Below are 17,382 nucleotides of genomic sequence, written 5' to 3' on the forward strand. Positions count from 1 at the left end.
GCCTCAGTCTCCCAAGTAGCTGAGATTACAGGCGTGAGCCACCATGCTTGGCTAATTTTTGTATTTTTAGTAGAGACAGGTTTCACATGTTGGCCAGGCTGGCCTCAAACTCCCGGCCTCAAGTGATCTGCCCGCCCTGGCCTCCCAAAGTGCAAGGGTTACAGGCATGAGCCGCGGCACCTGGCTGCTTCTTTTTCTTTCAATGTGAAATTTCTTAGATTTAAAAAACAAATAGACTATTTTTAACACCGTTTTAGATTTACAGAATAATTGAGGAGATTGCACATGGAGTTCCATGTATTTAGACCCTTCCCACCTTTTTACCTCCCTCCATGCACAGTTTCCCCCATTATATTAATAATTTTGCACTAGTGTGGCACACTTGTTATACTTGACAAATCGATATTAACACATTATTAACTATAGTCCGTAGTTTACATTAAGATTTACTCTGTGTTGTAGAGTTCTGTGGGTTTTGACAATTGTATCCCTCATGATAGTATCATACCCAGTATTTTCATGTCCCTAAAAATTCAGTGTTCCACCCATTCATGCCTCCTCTTTTCCCAAACCCCTGGCAACCACGGATCTGTTTACTATTTCCATAGATTTGACGTTTCCAAAATGCCATATGGTTGGAATCATACAGCATGTAGCCTCTTTGGACTTGCTGTTTTCACTAAGCAGTATGCATTTAAACTTCCTCCATGCCTTTTCATGGCTCGACAGCTCATTTCTTTCTTTTTTTTTTGAGACGAAGTCTCGCTCTTGTCCCCTAGGCTGGAGTGCAATGGCACCATCTCAACTCACTGCAACCTCCGCCTCCCAGGTTCAAGCGATTCTCCTGCCTCAGCCTCCCGAGTAGTTGGGATTACAGGCGTCTGCCACCACACCCAGCTAATTTTTGTATTTTTAGTAGAGACAGGGTTTCACCATGTTGGCCAAACAGGTCTCAAACTCCTGACCTCAGGTGATCCGCCTGCCTCGGCTTCCCAAAGTGCTGGGATTACAGGCATGAGCCACCGCGCCCTGCCGACAGCTCATTTCTTTTAATCACTGAATGATAGTCTATTGTACCTCAGTTTAGCCATTCATTTACCAAAGAACATCTTTGCTGCTTCCAGTTTTTAGTGATTATAAATAAAGTTGATATGACATTCATGTGCAGGTTTTTGTGTAGACATAGGTTGGGGAATCTACACAAGGAGCCATATGAATCACATGGTAAGATTATGTTTAGCTTTTTAAGAAGCTGTCAAATTGTCTTCCAAAGTGGTTGTGCCATTTTATATTCCCACCACGAATGAATGAGACTTTCTGTTGCTCCAACTTATTACCAGCATTTGGCATTATTTGGATTTTAATAAGTGGGTCACTCTGATAAGTGTGTCACATTTGCTTTTTTTTGATAAGAGTCTAGCTCTGTTGCCCAGGCTAGAGTACAGTGGCACCATCTTGGCTCACTGCAACCTCTGCCTCCTGGGTTCAAGTGATTCTTGTGCCTCAGCCTCCTAGGTAGCTGGAATTAAAGACATGCACCACCATACCCAGCTAATTTTTAAATTTTTTAATAGAGATGGGGTTTCACCATATTGGCCAGGCTGGTCTCGAACTTCCGACCTCAGGTGACCTGATCGCCTCGGCCTCCCAAAGTGCTGGGATTACAGGCGTAAGCCACCGTACCCGGTCCCACATTTGCTTTTTAAAAGAGTTGTAGTACTTCACTTGTTTTCAGATTTTATTCTGAGGTCAAATTAAAGGCCTTGCAACAATCTCTTCTGATATTTGAAGAAACTGCACAGCCTCTCCCTGTTTCTCTTGGGCCTTCACACTCCAGTCCTCCTTGGGGTCATTTCTATCTGGCCCTTGGCAGTCACAGACCCTCTGCTGCAATAAACCAGACCTTCTTTACTCTCCCTGTTCTCCAAATAGTGCCTTCTCCTATCTCTTCACTTCCCAAGCACTTCATTCAAACCCAGCTCTACCCTACCCCACGTCTAGCATGCCTGCCCTGCCCAACATCCTCCTGCTCTGGACTTATTTCCCGGCCACCTCACTAATCTCACTATGCATCCAGTGCAGTCCAAGGGACCTGGAAACTGTTTCTGTAAAATGTCTTCTTTGCAAAGTTGTTATAAGGATCAAATCAAATTACAAAAGTAAGAGTGCATAGTGCTAGGTGGTTTTACTGGAGAATTCCACCAAACTTATAAAGAACTAAAACCAAGTCTACATAAACTCTTCAAGAAAGCAGAAAAGGAAGGAACTCTTTTTCTTTTTCTTTTTCTTTTTGAGACGGAGTTTAGCTCTTGTTGCCCAGGCTGGAGTGCAATGGCGTGATCTCTGCTCACTGCAACCTCTGCCTCCTGGATTCAAGCGATTCTCCTGCCTCAGCCTCCCGAGTAGCTGGGATTACAGGGATGTGCCACCATGCCCGGCTAATTTTGTATTTTTAGTAGAGACGAGGTTTCTCCATGTTGGTCAGGTTGGTCTCGAACTTCCGACCTCAGGTGATCCGCCCACCTCAGCCTCCCAAAGTGCTGGGATTATAGGCGTGAGCCGCCATGCCTAGCCTAGGAAAGAACACTTTTCAATTTATTTTATAAAGCCAGTATTACCCTGATATCAAAACCAGGCAAAGATAGTACAAAGAAGAAACTACAGACCAATATCCTTTATGATTGAATACTCAAAAATCCTTAACAAATGTTAGCAAATAGAATCCAGCTATATATAGAAAGAATTATACACTGTGACTAAGTGGTACATATTCCAGGGATACAAGGCTGTTTTTTCAGTATTTGAAAAATCATTCAATGTAATCCACCAGCAAGCTAAAGAAAAATCTCATGATCCTATCAATTGATACAGAAAACGCGTTTGACAAAATTCAACATTCACTCATGACAAAAACTCTCAGTATAATAGGAACAGAAAGAAACTTCCTCGACTTGACAAAAAGCATCTGCAAAAGCCTACAACTAACATCATACTTAGTGGTGAAAGATTGAATGCCTTCTCCCTAAAATCAAGAACAGGGAAGGACGTCTGCTCTTATTGCTGTTATTCAACCAGAAGTTCTAGTGCACACCATAAGGCAAGAAAAGGAAATAAAAGCCATACAGAAAAAAAAAAAGGAAAATAAAAAACCTATCTCTATTTGTAGATGACTTGATGATCTACCTAGAAATCCCAAAAAATTTACAAGGAAACTCCAGCAGCTAATAAGTGAGTTCCTAAGTTCATAACTTATCACAAGGTCATAAGTTACAAGATCAACATAAGAAAATTAATTGTATTTCCATATGCTAGCAACAAACAAATGGAAATCAAAATAAAAATACAAAGCAAATGTTAATCAATCAAATGAAATACTTAGGTATAAATATAATAAAACATATATAGGGCTTATACGTTAAAAACTATAAGATACTGATGAAAAAATCAAAGATCTAAATAAATGTAGAGACATATGCATTTTAAATCTTAACTGAGAGTCCTTTTCAAGGATGCCTTCAACCCTTTATTCCCATATGCACTATATCTATGTTGCCTCTGTGAACACAGGAACAAACATTTGAATTCAGTGCCATGACAAATAGCAGAAGATGCTGATAATCCTGAATTTCTTTGGGCGATCATGCTTCTATTGAGTTGGATAGCATAGTCTAGTGGTTAGGAACAACAACAAAAAAATAAAGGGACATACTATGTTATGGATTGGAAGACTCAACACAGTCAAGATGCTAATTCTCCCCAAAATGATATATAAATTTAATGTATTTCCTGTCAAAATTACAAGATTTTTAAAAATGTAAATATCAACAGAATTCTAAAATGTATATGGAAAATTATAGGAGCTAGAATAGTTCATAACAGCTTTATTTGTAATAATCAAATACAGGAAACCACCCAAATGTCTTATAATAGGTAAATGGTTAACTAAATTGTGGTACGCCCATAGCAGGGACTATACTCAGCAATAAAAAGGAAAAAATTGGCTGGGCACTGTGGCTCATGCCTGTAATCCCAACACATTGGGAGGCAGAAGTGGGTGGATCACTTGAGGTCAGGAATTCGAGACCAGCCTCTGTCTCTACCAAAAATACAAAAATTAGCCGGTCTTGGTGGCACGTGCCTGTAGTCCCAGTTACTTAGGAGGCTGAGGCAGAAGAATCGCTTGAACCCAGGAGGCAGAGGTTGCAGTGAGCCGATAGTGCACCACTGCACTCCAGCCTGGGTGACACAGTGAGATTCTGCTTCAAAAAATAAAAAAATAAAAACAAATAAAAATTTAAAAAGGAACACATTATTGATACGTGCAACAATTTGGATGGATCTTTAGTTCATTATGCCGAGTGAAGAAAAGGCAATCTCAAAAGTTTGCTCATTATATGATTTCATTTATATAACATGGTCAAAAAGTTGTTCAAAAGTGTGGACATTTCGGCTCATGCCTATAATCCCAACATTTTGGGAGGCTGAGGCAGGAGGCTCGCTTGAGCTTAGGAGTTCATGACCAACATGGGCAATATAGTGAGACCTCTGTCTCTTAAAAAAAAAAAAAAAGTGTTAAGAAGATTAGTGCTTTCCAGGGGTTAGGGATGGTGGGTCAGGGAAAGGGGTAGGTATGACTTTAAAGCTGTAGCTTGTGGGAGAGCTTTGTGGTAAGGAGCTAGTTCTATAGCTTACTTGTGTTGGTTCTGTAAATCTACCCTTTTGATAAGATAACATATAAACTATACATACACCTTATGCCATTGTCAATGTCCTCATTTCAATAGTCTACTATAGTTACAGAAAATATAACTGTTATGGTCTGAATATCTGTCTCTCCAAAATTCATATGTTGAAATCTAATCTCCAACATGTTGCTATTAAGAGGTGGGGCCTTTGGGAGGTGACTAGGTCATGAGGGTGGAACCCTCATGGATGGAATTACAGACCTTATAAAAGAGGCCTGGGGGAGCCCATTTGCCCTTCCATGTTGTGAGGACACATAGACGCCACCATTTAGGCTGGGCACAGTGGCTCACGCCTGTAATCCCAACACTTTGGGAAGCTGAGGTGGGTGTATCAGAAGGTCAGGAGTTCGAGACCAGCCTGGCCACTATGGTGAAACCCTGTCTCTACCAAAAATACAAAAATTAGCCGGTCTTGGTGGCACGTGCCTGTAGTCCCAGTTACTTAGGAGGCTGAGGCAGAAGAATCGCTTGAACCCAGGAGGCAGAGGTTGCAGTGAGCCGATAGTGCACCACTGCACTCCAGCCTGGGTGACAGAGCGAGACTCCATCTCAAAAAAAAAAAAAAAGAAGGCACCATTTATCAGCAACAGGCCTTCACTAGACACCACATCTACGAGGGCCTTTATCTTGGACTTCCCAGACTCCAGAACTGTAAGCAATAAATTTACGTTATTTATAAACTACCCAGTCTAAGGTATTTTGTTACAGCAGCCCAGATGGACTAAGTAATCAGTAATCACTAGGGGAAACTGAGTGAAGAGTACATGGGCTCTCTCTGTATTAAACTTGCAACTTCCTGCAAATCTATAGTTATCTCAAAAGAAAAAAAAAAGGTTTTGAAATGTTCATGGTAAATTATAGAACACTGCAATTTTAAGGTGGTGGTGTGCAAACCCAGGCAATGGCAAGCAAGCTGGAGGAGTTAGATGCTTCTGAAACTTTATTTCTGCTCATACCTTTCTATCTTTGCTGCTGTCTAGATTCTAAGATTTTGGTTTGTTACATTGTGGGTTATGTTGTCTAAAGCTGTGCTTCTTAAACTTTGATTTACATATGAATCCTCTGGGGGTCTTTTTAGAGTATAGATTCTGATTCTATAGGTCTGGGATGGAACCTGAGATCAGAGTCAAGATTAGCATGAGGTAAGTGCGGCAGATTTGTTTAAGTGCTGAGTCAGATCTCGCTTTTATTTAAAATGTTGATATTTTGTGTATCATGGATTTTTGGCAGTGATTTCGGTATTTTAAAATATTGTTTATCTTGATTACTGAGTTTTGGGGCACCTCCTTCCATTTTGCACTATAGGCGGCCATCTCTCACTCTAGTCCCAGGCTTGCCTGAGATTCCGCATTTCTGGCAAGCTCCCAAATGAGACCAAGGCTGCGGGTCTGCAAATTATATTTTAAATAGCAAGGGACTAAAGACAGGTGGAGCAGCCCCTGCCATGTTAGAATACCCACAAAGAAGCTCTCCTCCCTTCCCCACTCCACCACCGTCTCCAACTTGCATGACAAGGGCATTTCTGCACATTGGTAGAAAGCCAGCCCATTGGCAAAGCTGTAGCTATGGCCCTGGAATTTAATTTCATGCCAGGCTTCCCAAAATGAGGTCTATTTTTGTCCATCAGTTCTGCCCCAAAGAAGGAGCCAAATTACTCTAACATTGGACATGCAAGTCAGACTCGTTCTGCATTTGGTCACCATCTTTGTTCCTGTGCTCATGGAGGAGGACCCATGACCATTGCCACATGCTGTCCTCAGGACCCTGAGGGTCCACTGTGTCTCATGACTCATTCCAGGCCACTGGAACCAGGTAAATCTCCCTTCCTTATAGCCTGTGCTGGATTCTTGGATGTCCAGCCAAGGACAGACACAACACACAACATGAGTGATTTGCCCATTAATAAAAATTCATGAGAGGCTGGGCGTGGTAGGTCACGCCTGTAATCCCAGCACTTTGGGAGGCCAAGGAGGGCAGATCACAAGGTCAGGATATTGAGACCATCCTGGCTAACACAGTGAAACCTCATCTCTACTAAAAATACAAAAAAAAAAAAAAAAATTAGCCGGGCGTGGTGGCAGCACCTGTAGTCCCAGCTGAAGGCTGAGACAGGAGAATGGCTGCGTGAACCTGGGAGGCGGAGCTTGCAGTGAGCCGAGATCACACCACTGCACTCCAGACTGGGCGACAGAGTGAAAAAAAAAAAAAAAAAAAAAAAAAATTCATGAGACACACATATCCTCCTGGCTACTCAGTGAACCTGGCTGACATGTGTAATCTACTCCTTCCTTCTAGGGAGTTAGTGGAAGAAACACTGCGGTCAGAACATCAACACTAACTCCATTTTTCCTTTTCAGCTGCAATTAGAAATGACCCCTTCTGAATTGTAGTCATAGCTGGAGCTGCCTGTATTTTCCTTGTTTGTGAATTTCACGAAGATTGTCTGGATTTGTAAACATTCTAAATTTTAGGAAGACCAAGTGCTGGATGATAAAGGAAGAAACCAAGCTTTGAGTGCCTCTTAGCAGGGTTATTCCTGCTAAGGAGTTAAGAAAAAAACTTTAAGGAATCATCCCTGTGGCCTCCTAAACTGAACCTTGAGTGTTCCCTAACAAAAATGTAATGAGTGCTTACTACGTTGAAGGCTCTGTGCCAGTCGCTGTAAGGGACATAGAGAAGTAAGACACAATTCCTATCTCCAAGGAGCTGAGGTTTCTGATGGGGGACACAGCATACACTTTGCTGAAATAATAAGACACCAAAAGAACAGCAGAGACATTAAGTGCTATAGGACTTCAGGGAGGGAGTCATCCAGTGGGATAGGGTGGCCTAGGAAGCGTTCTTAGAACAGATTAGACCTAAACTAAAATCCAACAGCAGAGAAGAGGGTGTTATTAACTATGTCTTTTTATTTTCTGTATTTTGATGTTTGACATTTGGGGACTTGCTGACCCTTGAAGGGAGGAATTATCCCTCTAGCCAATTCCTAGGGATAGTAAATAACTGGCCCTTGAGCACACTTTTCAAATGCAAACCAACCAATCCAGACCAACCACGCCCCCAACCACCTTCACTATTGGGCTGTCACACTCAGGGTCACTGTTCCCCTACCGTAATCTCCCCAAGGCTAGGTACCAAACAACTAGGGATATCCCCTATGCCCCCGAGGCTGCTGAATTTATTTAAACTAGGCAAAGGAGAGCCTGCCTCACCTGTCATTCCCAGAACCACAATCACATCTTTTGCCCTTGTTTCTCCACTCCCTCTGCCTTCTGACTGACCCTGGCGCCTCCTTGCCGGCCCCTTATGGCTCAGTGTGCCCCGTCCTCTTGGGACCTGTGAGTGTAACAACTTTCTTTTCAACAGCAGCCATCTCCTGATCTGTTGGTCTTGTCATATCTAAGAAATAATAAAACCTCAATTTTAAAACAGAAGGAAGATACTCACTCCAGGGGGACAAAATGAGGTGAGCAGATGAACTGAGTCGGGGATGAAGTCTCTAAGCCCTACTGAAGCCTCCTTTTCTTGGGTTTGTTTGAAGAGCAATGATACCATTTTCATCCATCGTCACCAAGGGTGTCTCACCCTCCCCCACACAGCCGGAGCACCTTTGCAAAACTGAGGGGAAGACGCTAGCTGGGAAGAAGGCAGGGAAGAATTAGGCCAAATCAGGAGGGTATTGTGTGCCAAACCAAGGAATTAACTTACTCACCATTTGTTGGTGATCTGCTCTGTGTTAGGTGCAGTGTTAGGCACTTTGGTCTGTATTTTCTCATTCTAAATTTCACAACAACTCTGTAATAGGTGTTATAATCACTGTTTATCACTGTTAGGTGATATAATCACTGTTTTCCAAATAAGGAGGCCAAGGTTCAGAGTCATTCAGCAGTATTTGCCTGAGATCACAGAGACAGGAAGTGGCTGTTGGAATTTGAAGTGGGATTTGAACACAGCATTTTTGACTCTAAGGTGAATGCTTATTCGATTTGGTCCTTTAGTCCCAGATCCTTCCGTTCCAGTCTGGATAGTTTTGGGAAGCAGGGAGCTAGGTGCTCACATTCTTCAGGGAGCATGAAACAGACAATCCTACCAGGCCCTCCCTCTTCAAATTGTCCAGCCTAAGCCTTAAGACAGTTTTCAAGTGAGATAGTTCTACTTGAGTCTGAAGTCAGTCTGAAAGTGTAGTATGGTCCACAAAGTTTGATCCATAGATGGGACCACAGGAGCCTACCATGCCATCCCTTGGAACTGTTAGCTGAGTGGGCTGAGGCCCCCAGTAAATACAGGCTAGTTATGGATTTCCTCTCCACAGGGAGCAATTTTCCTTGCTCTTCCTCCAGCTAGCCAGTCATACCTAGGCCAGCCGTCTACTAACACTTGTCCTTAGGCCTCTGGGCAGAGAATGGGGGTACACCAGCACGATGCCCTCTCCCTGCCCTCATACCCTTTACTCCAATGCATTGTGGAGCCAGCATCTTCCCAGGCTTGTGTCTGTGATTCATGACAGCAGCTGGATTTCCCAACTTACCAACACTTAACGTGACTTGTGTCTTGGGTATTTCAGTTTGAAGCTGGGTGGAAGTTTTCTAGGAAGACAAAGGAAATAGGAAGTGGTGGAAGGCATTTCTGGAAGAAGGGGCAGCACATACAAAGGCATGAAGATATGAGATTTTGCAGGTATCGAAGAAAAGATCTATATGCCAGAAAGAAAGATGTGTGTAGAAGAAGGTAAGGCTGGAAAGAAAGTGGGGAGATAGCATGATAGGAACTGGACTTTTTTAGGGGAAACAATTGACCGCAGAAGGCACACGATGGCAGCTGGATTTCCCAAGGGGATGATGGGTTACCCACATCTGGTATGTTCTTCTACCCAGACTCAGTGGCCAGTGGCTGACCAGCAGAAGGGGTGGCTGGGCTTGCATGCATATAGAGATCAGGATGAGGTCCCTAAACAGACTTGCACAGAGCAGCCCTGCAAACCTTAAGAAGCTCCACTGGCCGCTGGCGACAGAACCCTGTTTTCTTGACCATCTGCACCTCCCTCCATACCATGTGCCTCAGGCTGTCTGAACTCACCAGAGAGAACAACATACACTTCCCAGAGCCCCTTGCAGGCCTGAATTTCCTCTAGTTCCTGGATTTCCATCTATTTGTCTGGCTTTTGCAGCCACTACTTGCAGCCCTGCGCCGGCCATCAGGGAGTAACACAAAGTGGCGCAGTTGCTCCCTCATTGCTGCTGATCTTGTTGGCTACACTACCTCTGGCTTGGGAGACTTTGAATCCCTTTGTCCTCACAGCTAGGAAATGATTTATGACCCTCCCTTCCATAACTGTCACTTCTGCCAGACCATGCTGATACGCTCCGGCTTGTAGGAGCCACTCCAGAAGTGTGGCCTCTGTTCAAATCCTTTCCACTGGAAAAGCTACCCAATTCCCATCCCCCATCCTTTCCAAATCAGACTCCAGGTTTCTTGGAATTCACCCATTGTTGAAAAATGCTTTTTTTTTGGGTATATATTTCTTCAGAAATGGAAAGCTAAATATATATGTAAAAATATGACACGAACTAAATACATATGTAAAAATACAACACAAAACCAAGGTTTCCCCTTCAGTGAAACTCAAAAATACATGAGAGAATTCTTTCAGAAACCCACAGACTATGGTACTAAATATAGCTGGGCGGGGGGGGGAGTGGGGCGGGGGATAGAGTGGAAGGTGAGGAGGGAGGAGTGAAGACAGGAGGAGGACATGTGATGCAGAAGACCACCATGGATCCGCAGGGGAGTATGAAGTCTGTGTCATTCGCATGAAATCAGGCTCCATTTTTAACTACATGTCTATTTTATTCTACACTTTTATTAACCTTTCTGAGTACAAGGCTTCTTAACATAGGGACAATTCGAGCTTTGAAATAGACTTTATCCAGGAGATAGCTGTTTTTCTTGGGTAAAACAGGTGACAGAATATTCAGCACAGATTCCTTTTTGTGAGGGTATGGCCGTGCTGAGGCTGCAGTGCGGGGATGTTTTGAAAGGTCAAAGGTTGCTTTTTCCCTAAAGAATGACATTGGAAAAACAGTTTCCTTTACAGCTTTTTTTTTTTTTTTTAAGAAAGAGTTTCTCTCTTGTTGCCCAAGCTGGAGTGCAGTGGCACGATCCTCGGTTCATTGCAACCTCCACCTTCCAGGTTCAAGCGATTCTCCCACCTTAGCCTTCCAAGTAGCTGGGATTACAGGCGTGCGCCACGATGCTCGGCCAATTTTTTGTATTTTTAGAAGAGATGGGGCTTCACCATGTTGGCCAGGCTGGTCTCGAACTCCTAACCTCAGGTGATCCACCTGCTTCGGCCTCCCAAAGTGCTGGGATTACAGGTATGAGTCACCATGCCCGGCCCCTTACAGCTTTCTTATTTGTGTTTATCTTCCCTCTCTATTTCCCCTAGTAAGAATATCTTCATGGAACAGAGTCCCCTTCTAGGGAACCAGCTGTCCAGGTTTGCGGGGACTTTCTTGGTTTTAGCACTAAAAATCCCATGTCCTGGGAGACCTTAGTCCCCGACAAACTGTTGGTTGGTGCTGCAGGCTGAATAATGGCCTTCCAAAAATGTCCACACTCTAATCCCCGGAACCTGTGAATATGTTATCTTAACATGGTAAAAGGAATCCAGACAGCCCCTGGAAGCTAGAAAAGGCAAAAGAATGGATTTTTCCAGAAAGAATGTTTTCTTCCAGAAAGAACATTCTTTGATTTTCAAACTTCTATAACTATAAGATCATAAATTTGTGTTGTTTTAAGCTAGTAAGTTTCCAGTGATTTATTACAGCAGCAATAGGAAGTGAATACACTTGGTTACCCAGCCCCTCCCTCAACCAGGAAGCCCAATGAACCGCTGAACCACTCATGCACTGAACCGAAGAAGCTCAATTACTGCAGAAGTGGAGAAACAAAGTCAGCTCATTGAAAATGTACCATGTGTGAGAATTTCAGGGACACAGAAAGACACAGTTTTAAATTAATTCCACTGTTATTCTGGACTTTTCTCTAAAAAATCTGAAAGTAAAGAAATGCACAATAACCTACAAATGCCCCAAAATAAAGCCTTTGCAATTCCTTAAGTTAAAATACTAACCTCCACCTAGAGGCAACAGAACCTGTTTACAGGTTCAGGTTTAAATCCTGCCCCAGGTGTCACTAGCTGGGTGACCTTGGGTGCCCAACTAGTTACTCAATTGCTCTGGCTGCCAACTCTTATCTCTAAGCTGGAGGTAATAATATTAATCTGGCTCACAGTGCTGTTAGATAAACGGTATAAAGAGTTTAGTACAGCACCAGCACTCAGGGACGTTGGACATATTTCTATTTCCTGAGGAAGTCCAATCACCCCTTGGGGAGGAAAGTAGAGGGGGACAGGGAAAACTCAAAAACTCTTTGGAAAAAAAACACAAAAAAACCGTGCAGCTTGCCAATGTGGGAGTTATTAAATCTAAGAAGATTTTCTTTTGACCAGCAAAGCTTGTCCCTGGCCTGGCCTCAATGAGATGTTTTTCTTGGTCTTGCTGCCCCTTTTGTCCTGCTGTCCCTTAGAGAGAGCAGATGTTTCCTTTCCGGCTTAGAAAGCCATCTCTAGAGAATGAGGGTCTGACTACAACCAGACCCTGATATCTTCTCTCCTCTTTAAGTGAAACCAAACAAAGGGTTCTTTTTTTTTTTGAGATAGAGTTTTGTTCTTGTTGCCCAGGCTGGAGTGCAATGGTGTGATCTTGGCTCACTGCAACCTCCGCCTCCTGGGTTCAAGTGATTTTCCTGCCTCAGCCTCCCTAGTAGCTGAAATTACAGGCACCCGCCACTGTGTCCAGCTAATATTTGTATTATTATTTTTTTTTTTAGACAGAGTTTTGCTTCTGTTGCCCAGGCTGGAGTGCAATGGCATGATCTTGGATCGCTGCAACCTCTGTCTCCCGAGTTCAAGTGATTCTCCTGCCTCAGCCTCCCAAGTAGCTGGGATTACAGGCTCCCACCACCGCACCTGGTTAATTTTTGTATTTTTAGTAAAGGCTGGGTTTCACCACATTGGCTAGGCTGGTCTTGAACTCCTGACCTCAGGTGATCCGCCCACCTTGGCCTCCCAAAGTGCTGGGATTAGAGGTGTGAGTCACGCACCTGGCCTAATTTTTGTATTTCTAGTGGAGATGGGGTTTCATCATGTTGGCCAGTCTGGTCTCGAACTTCTGACCTTAGATGATCTGCCCACCTCAGCCTCCCAGAGTGCTGGGATTATAGGCGTGAGCTACCGCACCCCGCCCACAGTATTCTGAGTAATGTCAGAGCAGCCAAGGTGGGGGAGGGCGTGTGCTGCACTTGGGCAGATTTTGACGGACTTTAGAGCCTCAGCTGAGGTGTGTTTGGATGATGGATGGGGGAGAGCCGCATGCAGGAACGTCAGGCTGGTCCACAGTTCTCCAAGTTATTGACTGAGCTCTGCTGGCATTGAGACCGAGGAGGTTTCTGTGCGATGGACGACATTGCTTTGAAAGGTTTCATGTGTCTTATGAAAGTCTCAGAGCTCATAGAGGATTTTGCTGCTTCTCCCTCAACTGACCCAGAGGTATGATCCCAGTGGACACCAGCATGAAACAATCTTGAAATGGTCTTTAGGATTCTGATGTGAAATAAGACACCACTGTGTATCACTTAAAGCAAATGTTTTTAAAATGCCAATGACTAGTGCAGGTGAGGATGGGGAAGTGTACATTCTAACACATGGTTGATGAGAGCATAAATTGATAAAGCCTTTTAGGAGGGCAATATGGCAGTCAGCATCTAACAAAATGAGAGATGGGCATGACCTTGACCTGGCACTTCCACCTCCAGGAATCTATACTACAGAAAAAACTTGCACATGTGCACAGAGATGTATTCAAAAAGATGGTTCACTTCAGCATTATTCGTAATAGTAAAAAATCGAGAATAAAAAAGGAAGCTGTTAAATTTCGGTACCACCATTTGAAGGAATATTATATAGCCATTTAAAAGAATGAAGTAGATTTGTCTAATCTGACATGGGAAGATCTCCAAGACACATCACTAGATGGGAAAAAAATATCAAATCACAGAACAATACCAAGTAAAACTGTGAGTCTAAAGTAACTTCAGATAGTGATGATAAGAGCAGCAAAGAAAATAACACAGGGAAAGAAGGTAGAGATTGGGTGCTGTGGGCTGCTGGGGAGAGAAGCAAATGGCAAGCCACCAGCCACACGACAGTGAGGAGGAAAGTGTCACAGAGAGAGGGAGCAGCTTTGTAGCCCCTGAGGTGGGAGAGCTGCTGGCATGGCTGCAGCGCTGGGAAAACAGGCTGAAGTCAGAGGCTTGAAGGAGCAGATAGAAAAGGCCTGGAAAGCCCGGGGAACAAGTTTGGGATTTTATTCAAAACCTTTGGAAGGTTTTTGTTTATTTTGAGACAGGGTCTCACTCTGTGCCCTGGCTGGAGTGCAGTGGCGCAATCACGGCTCACTGTAACCTCAAACTCCTGGGCTCAGCCTCCCGAGTAGCAGGGACTACAGGTGCATGCCACCACACTAGGCTAATTTTTAAATTTGTTGTAGAGATAAGGTCTCAGTATGTTGCCCAGGCTGGTCTCAAACTCCTGGCCTCAAATGATCTTCCCACCTTGGCCTCTCAAAGTGCTGGAATTATAGGCACAAGCCACTGTGCCCGGCCTTCGGAGGGTCTTAAGCAACAGAGTGATCTGAGTTACATTTCAGAGATTGGCTGTTGGGTGGAAAATCAATGTAGGGCAGCAAGAGCAGAGGCAGTGAGATCATTTAGGAGTCGATTCCAGGAGTCTGAAATAAAACAGGCCCGAATTCACTCATCTCTAGGCCTCATGTCACTCCCTCTGAGTTAAACACGATACTATGCACGTTAATGTGTTTGATAACTATGATATTAGTTTTAAAAGTAAAAAGGCCTACATTAAGTGGAGAGTAATATTATAGTAGAATTGAATTTTGTTACAGCTCATTCATTACACAGATTGTTTTGTTGTGATTGTATCCAACCTGATCAAATCCCGTCCCAAGAATACAGCAGTTTATTCAACAACCTGGTTTTATCTCATTGGTTTATGAAATGGATGGCAGCACTGTCCCCCCAAGCCCAAGACTAGAAGGGAGACCCCAGGAATTATGAAAACCTGTACAAAATTCCTAAGTAAGGCTAAGGTCCCACAGCCTCATGCTCTTAAGTGGGTTGCTCAAGTGCTTCTGCATACTTCTCCCGCTCATTTTGGTTTTGTTCATTTTTTAGCTAAAGTTGCAGTGCTCCCTGGAAGATCAGACTTTATCTTTTTCACCCTAATTCAAGGCATGGCAAATATTTTATACTGGGTGAACCTTCTCAGTACTTCCCTGAAAATATTGGGTGGACACCTGAAGAATCATGGAAATTCACTTTGGGCAGTCCATAGCTTTGTTCTTGGAATGTAAAAGATGAATTTGTTGACCTTTACCGAGAGGGCAGTTTTAATTTAAGAGGAAGAAGAAAGACTGCCTAGAATAGGTAAATCTGGAGAGTCAACCTGGGTGGGTCTCAGATGGGCTCTCCCAAACATTCTTAAAATACTGTATTTCTAATTGTTCAAAGACCTTGGCCTGGTGATCTGAATCTTAGTATCTCTAGGCCAGCTTCCTGTACTGCCCTGATCCTGGAACCGCTTTCAAAAGCTCCTTGCATGAACAGCAAATGCAGAGTATAACATCATTCTAATGCTTTAGAACTAGCACCAGAGTAATACAGCAAACCCTGTCTTCCAGAATGCCTCTGATATAAAATCATAATTACTCCTCTTTCCTTCATGAGCCTGAGTTTGAGTCAAATGCATCCAGCCTGCTCTGATCTCTCTCCTGTCTCCAGTGGTTTCCCAGGAAAACCAGGAAGACCCTTATTCCTAAAAAGGTTCTAGATCAATCGTTTTCAACCAGGGTTAATCACCCCCCAGGGCACATTTGGCAATGTCTGGAGACATTTTTGGTTGCCACAATTGTAAGAAGAAAGTGCTACCGTCATTTAGTTGGCAGAAGCCAGGGGTGTTGCTAAACATCCCATAATGCACAGGATAGCCCCACAACAAAGAATCATCTGGTCCAGTTTGTCAACTGTGCCAGGGTTGAAAAATCCTGTTCTACACATAAACAAGGCCTCTGTTTCAAAGGGAAACTAGAAACTCATAATGCCAACACAGGTGGAAGAATTACAGCCCAAAGGGAAGGGAAAAATAAAAAAAAAACAAGGACATTGGAATTTCAGAGTGTTTTTCCACCCCTTTTAGCACAAGGGACTGTTATTGGAAAAAGTGACCAAGTCAAGTAGCATATGACAAATGTCCTGCGTGACAAAGGGATTTCCCAGCTACTCACGCAGATCGTAAGAGATTAGTCCTAAGGTTCCTGCTCACCCTGTGAGGCTGCTCATGGAGATCTGCCCCTGCTTGAGTGAGGCGCCCTGGTCTAGAACCAGCTCCTGCTCAACTGCCTTCTTCCTTCACTATCCACTCCCCTCCCTTTGTTTTGACAAACCAAATTCCAGTCTAGGGTGTCAGGTACTGAAGCTTCGAAATACCCCCTGACCTGACAGAATTAATGGTTTCTGTGCCCAGTCATTAAGAGCACAGGATTTTGGAACAAGCAGAGTGAGCGATTTGGGGAATTCTTGGCCAAAGATCAAGAAAGCCTGTTTCTCCTTACAGGCCCTAATTAATTAACTGGCTCTTTATGAAACACTGTGAGGGAACAACTCAGACAAGAAGCAGTAAAGGGATTTTTCAGCAGTCTTTTATTTTCTAGATTCAAAACAGTGTTAGGCAATAATTAGGCAAAGCTAATTGCACTGGTGTCTTAGCGCTGGGAAGGATATTTTCTCCTGAAAGTGAAAATGGTGGGGATGGACAAAGAGGCCTGTCCCCAGTCAAGCTCCCTGACAGGACCTGCCGACCGCTTCTCAGGGGTCTGCTTTACGACCTGAATGATTAATGGCCACCGTGAAATCTGGTTACTGATTTACTTTTCTCACACAGGATCCAAGAAGTGGGCTTCTTCTCAGAACAGAGTTAAGAAAAGAGTTGTGCAGTTCACCTCACACGTCTGGCCCCTACACACACACAGACACACACACACCCGCACACACGCCCTGGTGTTCTGCCCAGTGTAACCATGTGATATAGTTTGGCTGTGTCCCCATTCAAATCTCATTTTGAATTCCCACATGTTGTGGGAGGGACCCCGTGGGAGGTAACTGAATCATGGGGGCAGGTCTTTCCTGTGCTGTTCTCGTGATAGCAAGTAAGTCTCATGAGATCTGATGGTATTATAAGGGGGAGCTTCCCTGCACAGGCACGCTTTTTGCCTGCTGCCCTACATGTAAGATGCAACTTGCTCCTCTTTGCCTTCCAACCATGATTGTGAGGGCTCCCCAGCCACATGGAACTGTGAGTCCATTAAACCCTCTTTCTTTCGTAAATTGCCCAGTCTCAGTTATGTCTTTATCGGCAGTGTGAAAACGTACTAATACACCATGACAGATTTAGAAATTTATAAGCATACTATGAAGTGGAAGACAATCTTTTTTTTTTTTTTTT

General features: G+C 43.7%; 1 protein-coding gene across 2 annotated transcripts in view; it reads right to left on the minus strand.

The window, feature by feature from the left end:
- NMNAT2 (nicotinamide nucleotide adenylyltransferase 2) overlaps positions 1-17,382 on the minus strand; it is a 206,644-nt gene that overhangs the window by 45,205 nt on the left and 144,057 nt on the right. The window contains exon 1 of one of the 2 annotated variants that reach the window (XM_011995334.1): positions 9,822-10,026. The exons of the other annotated variant lie outside the window; for it this stretch is intronic. Coding sequence (XP_011850724.1) covers positions 9,822-9,891 — 70 coding nt within the window. The 5' untranslated portion in view covers positions 9,892-10,026. Of the gene's footprint in view, positions 1-9,821; positions 10,027-17,382 lie in introns of those variants that run through there. 2 annotated transcript variants of the gene reach the window in all.

Source organism: Mandrillus leucophaeus, unplaced genomic scaffold, assembly GCF_000951045.1.
Source record: "Mandrillus leucophaeus isolate KB7577 unplaced genomic scaffold, Mleu.le_1.0 Scaffold484, whole genome shotgun sequence".
Lineage (NCBI taxonomy): Eukaryota > Metazoa > Chordata > Mammalia > Primates > Cercopithecidae > Mandrillus > Mandrillus leucophaeus.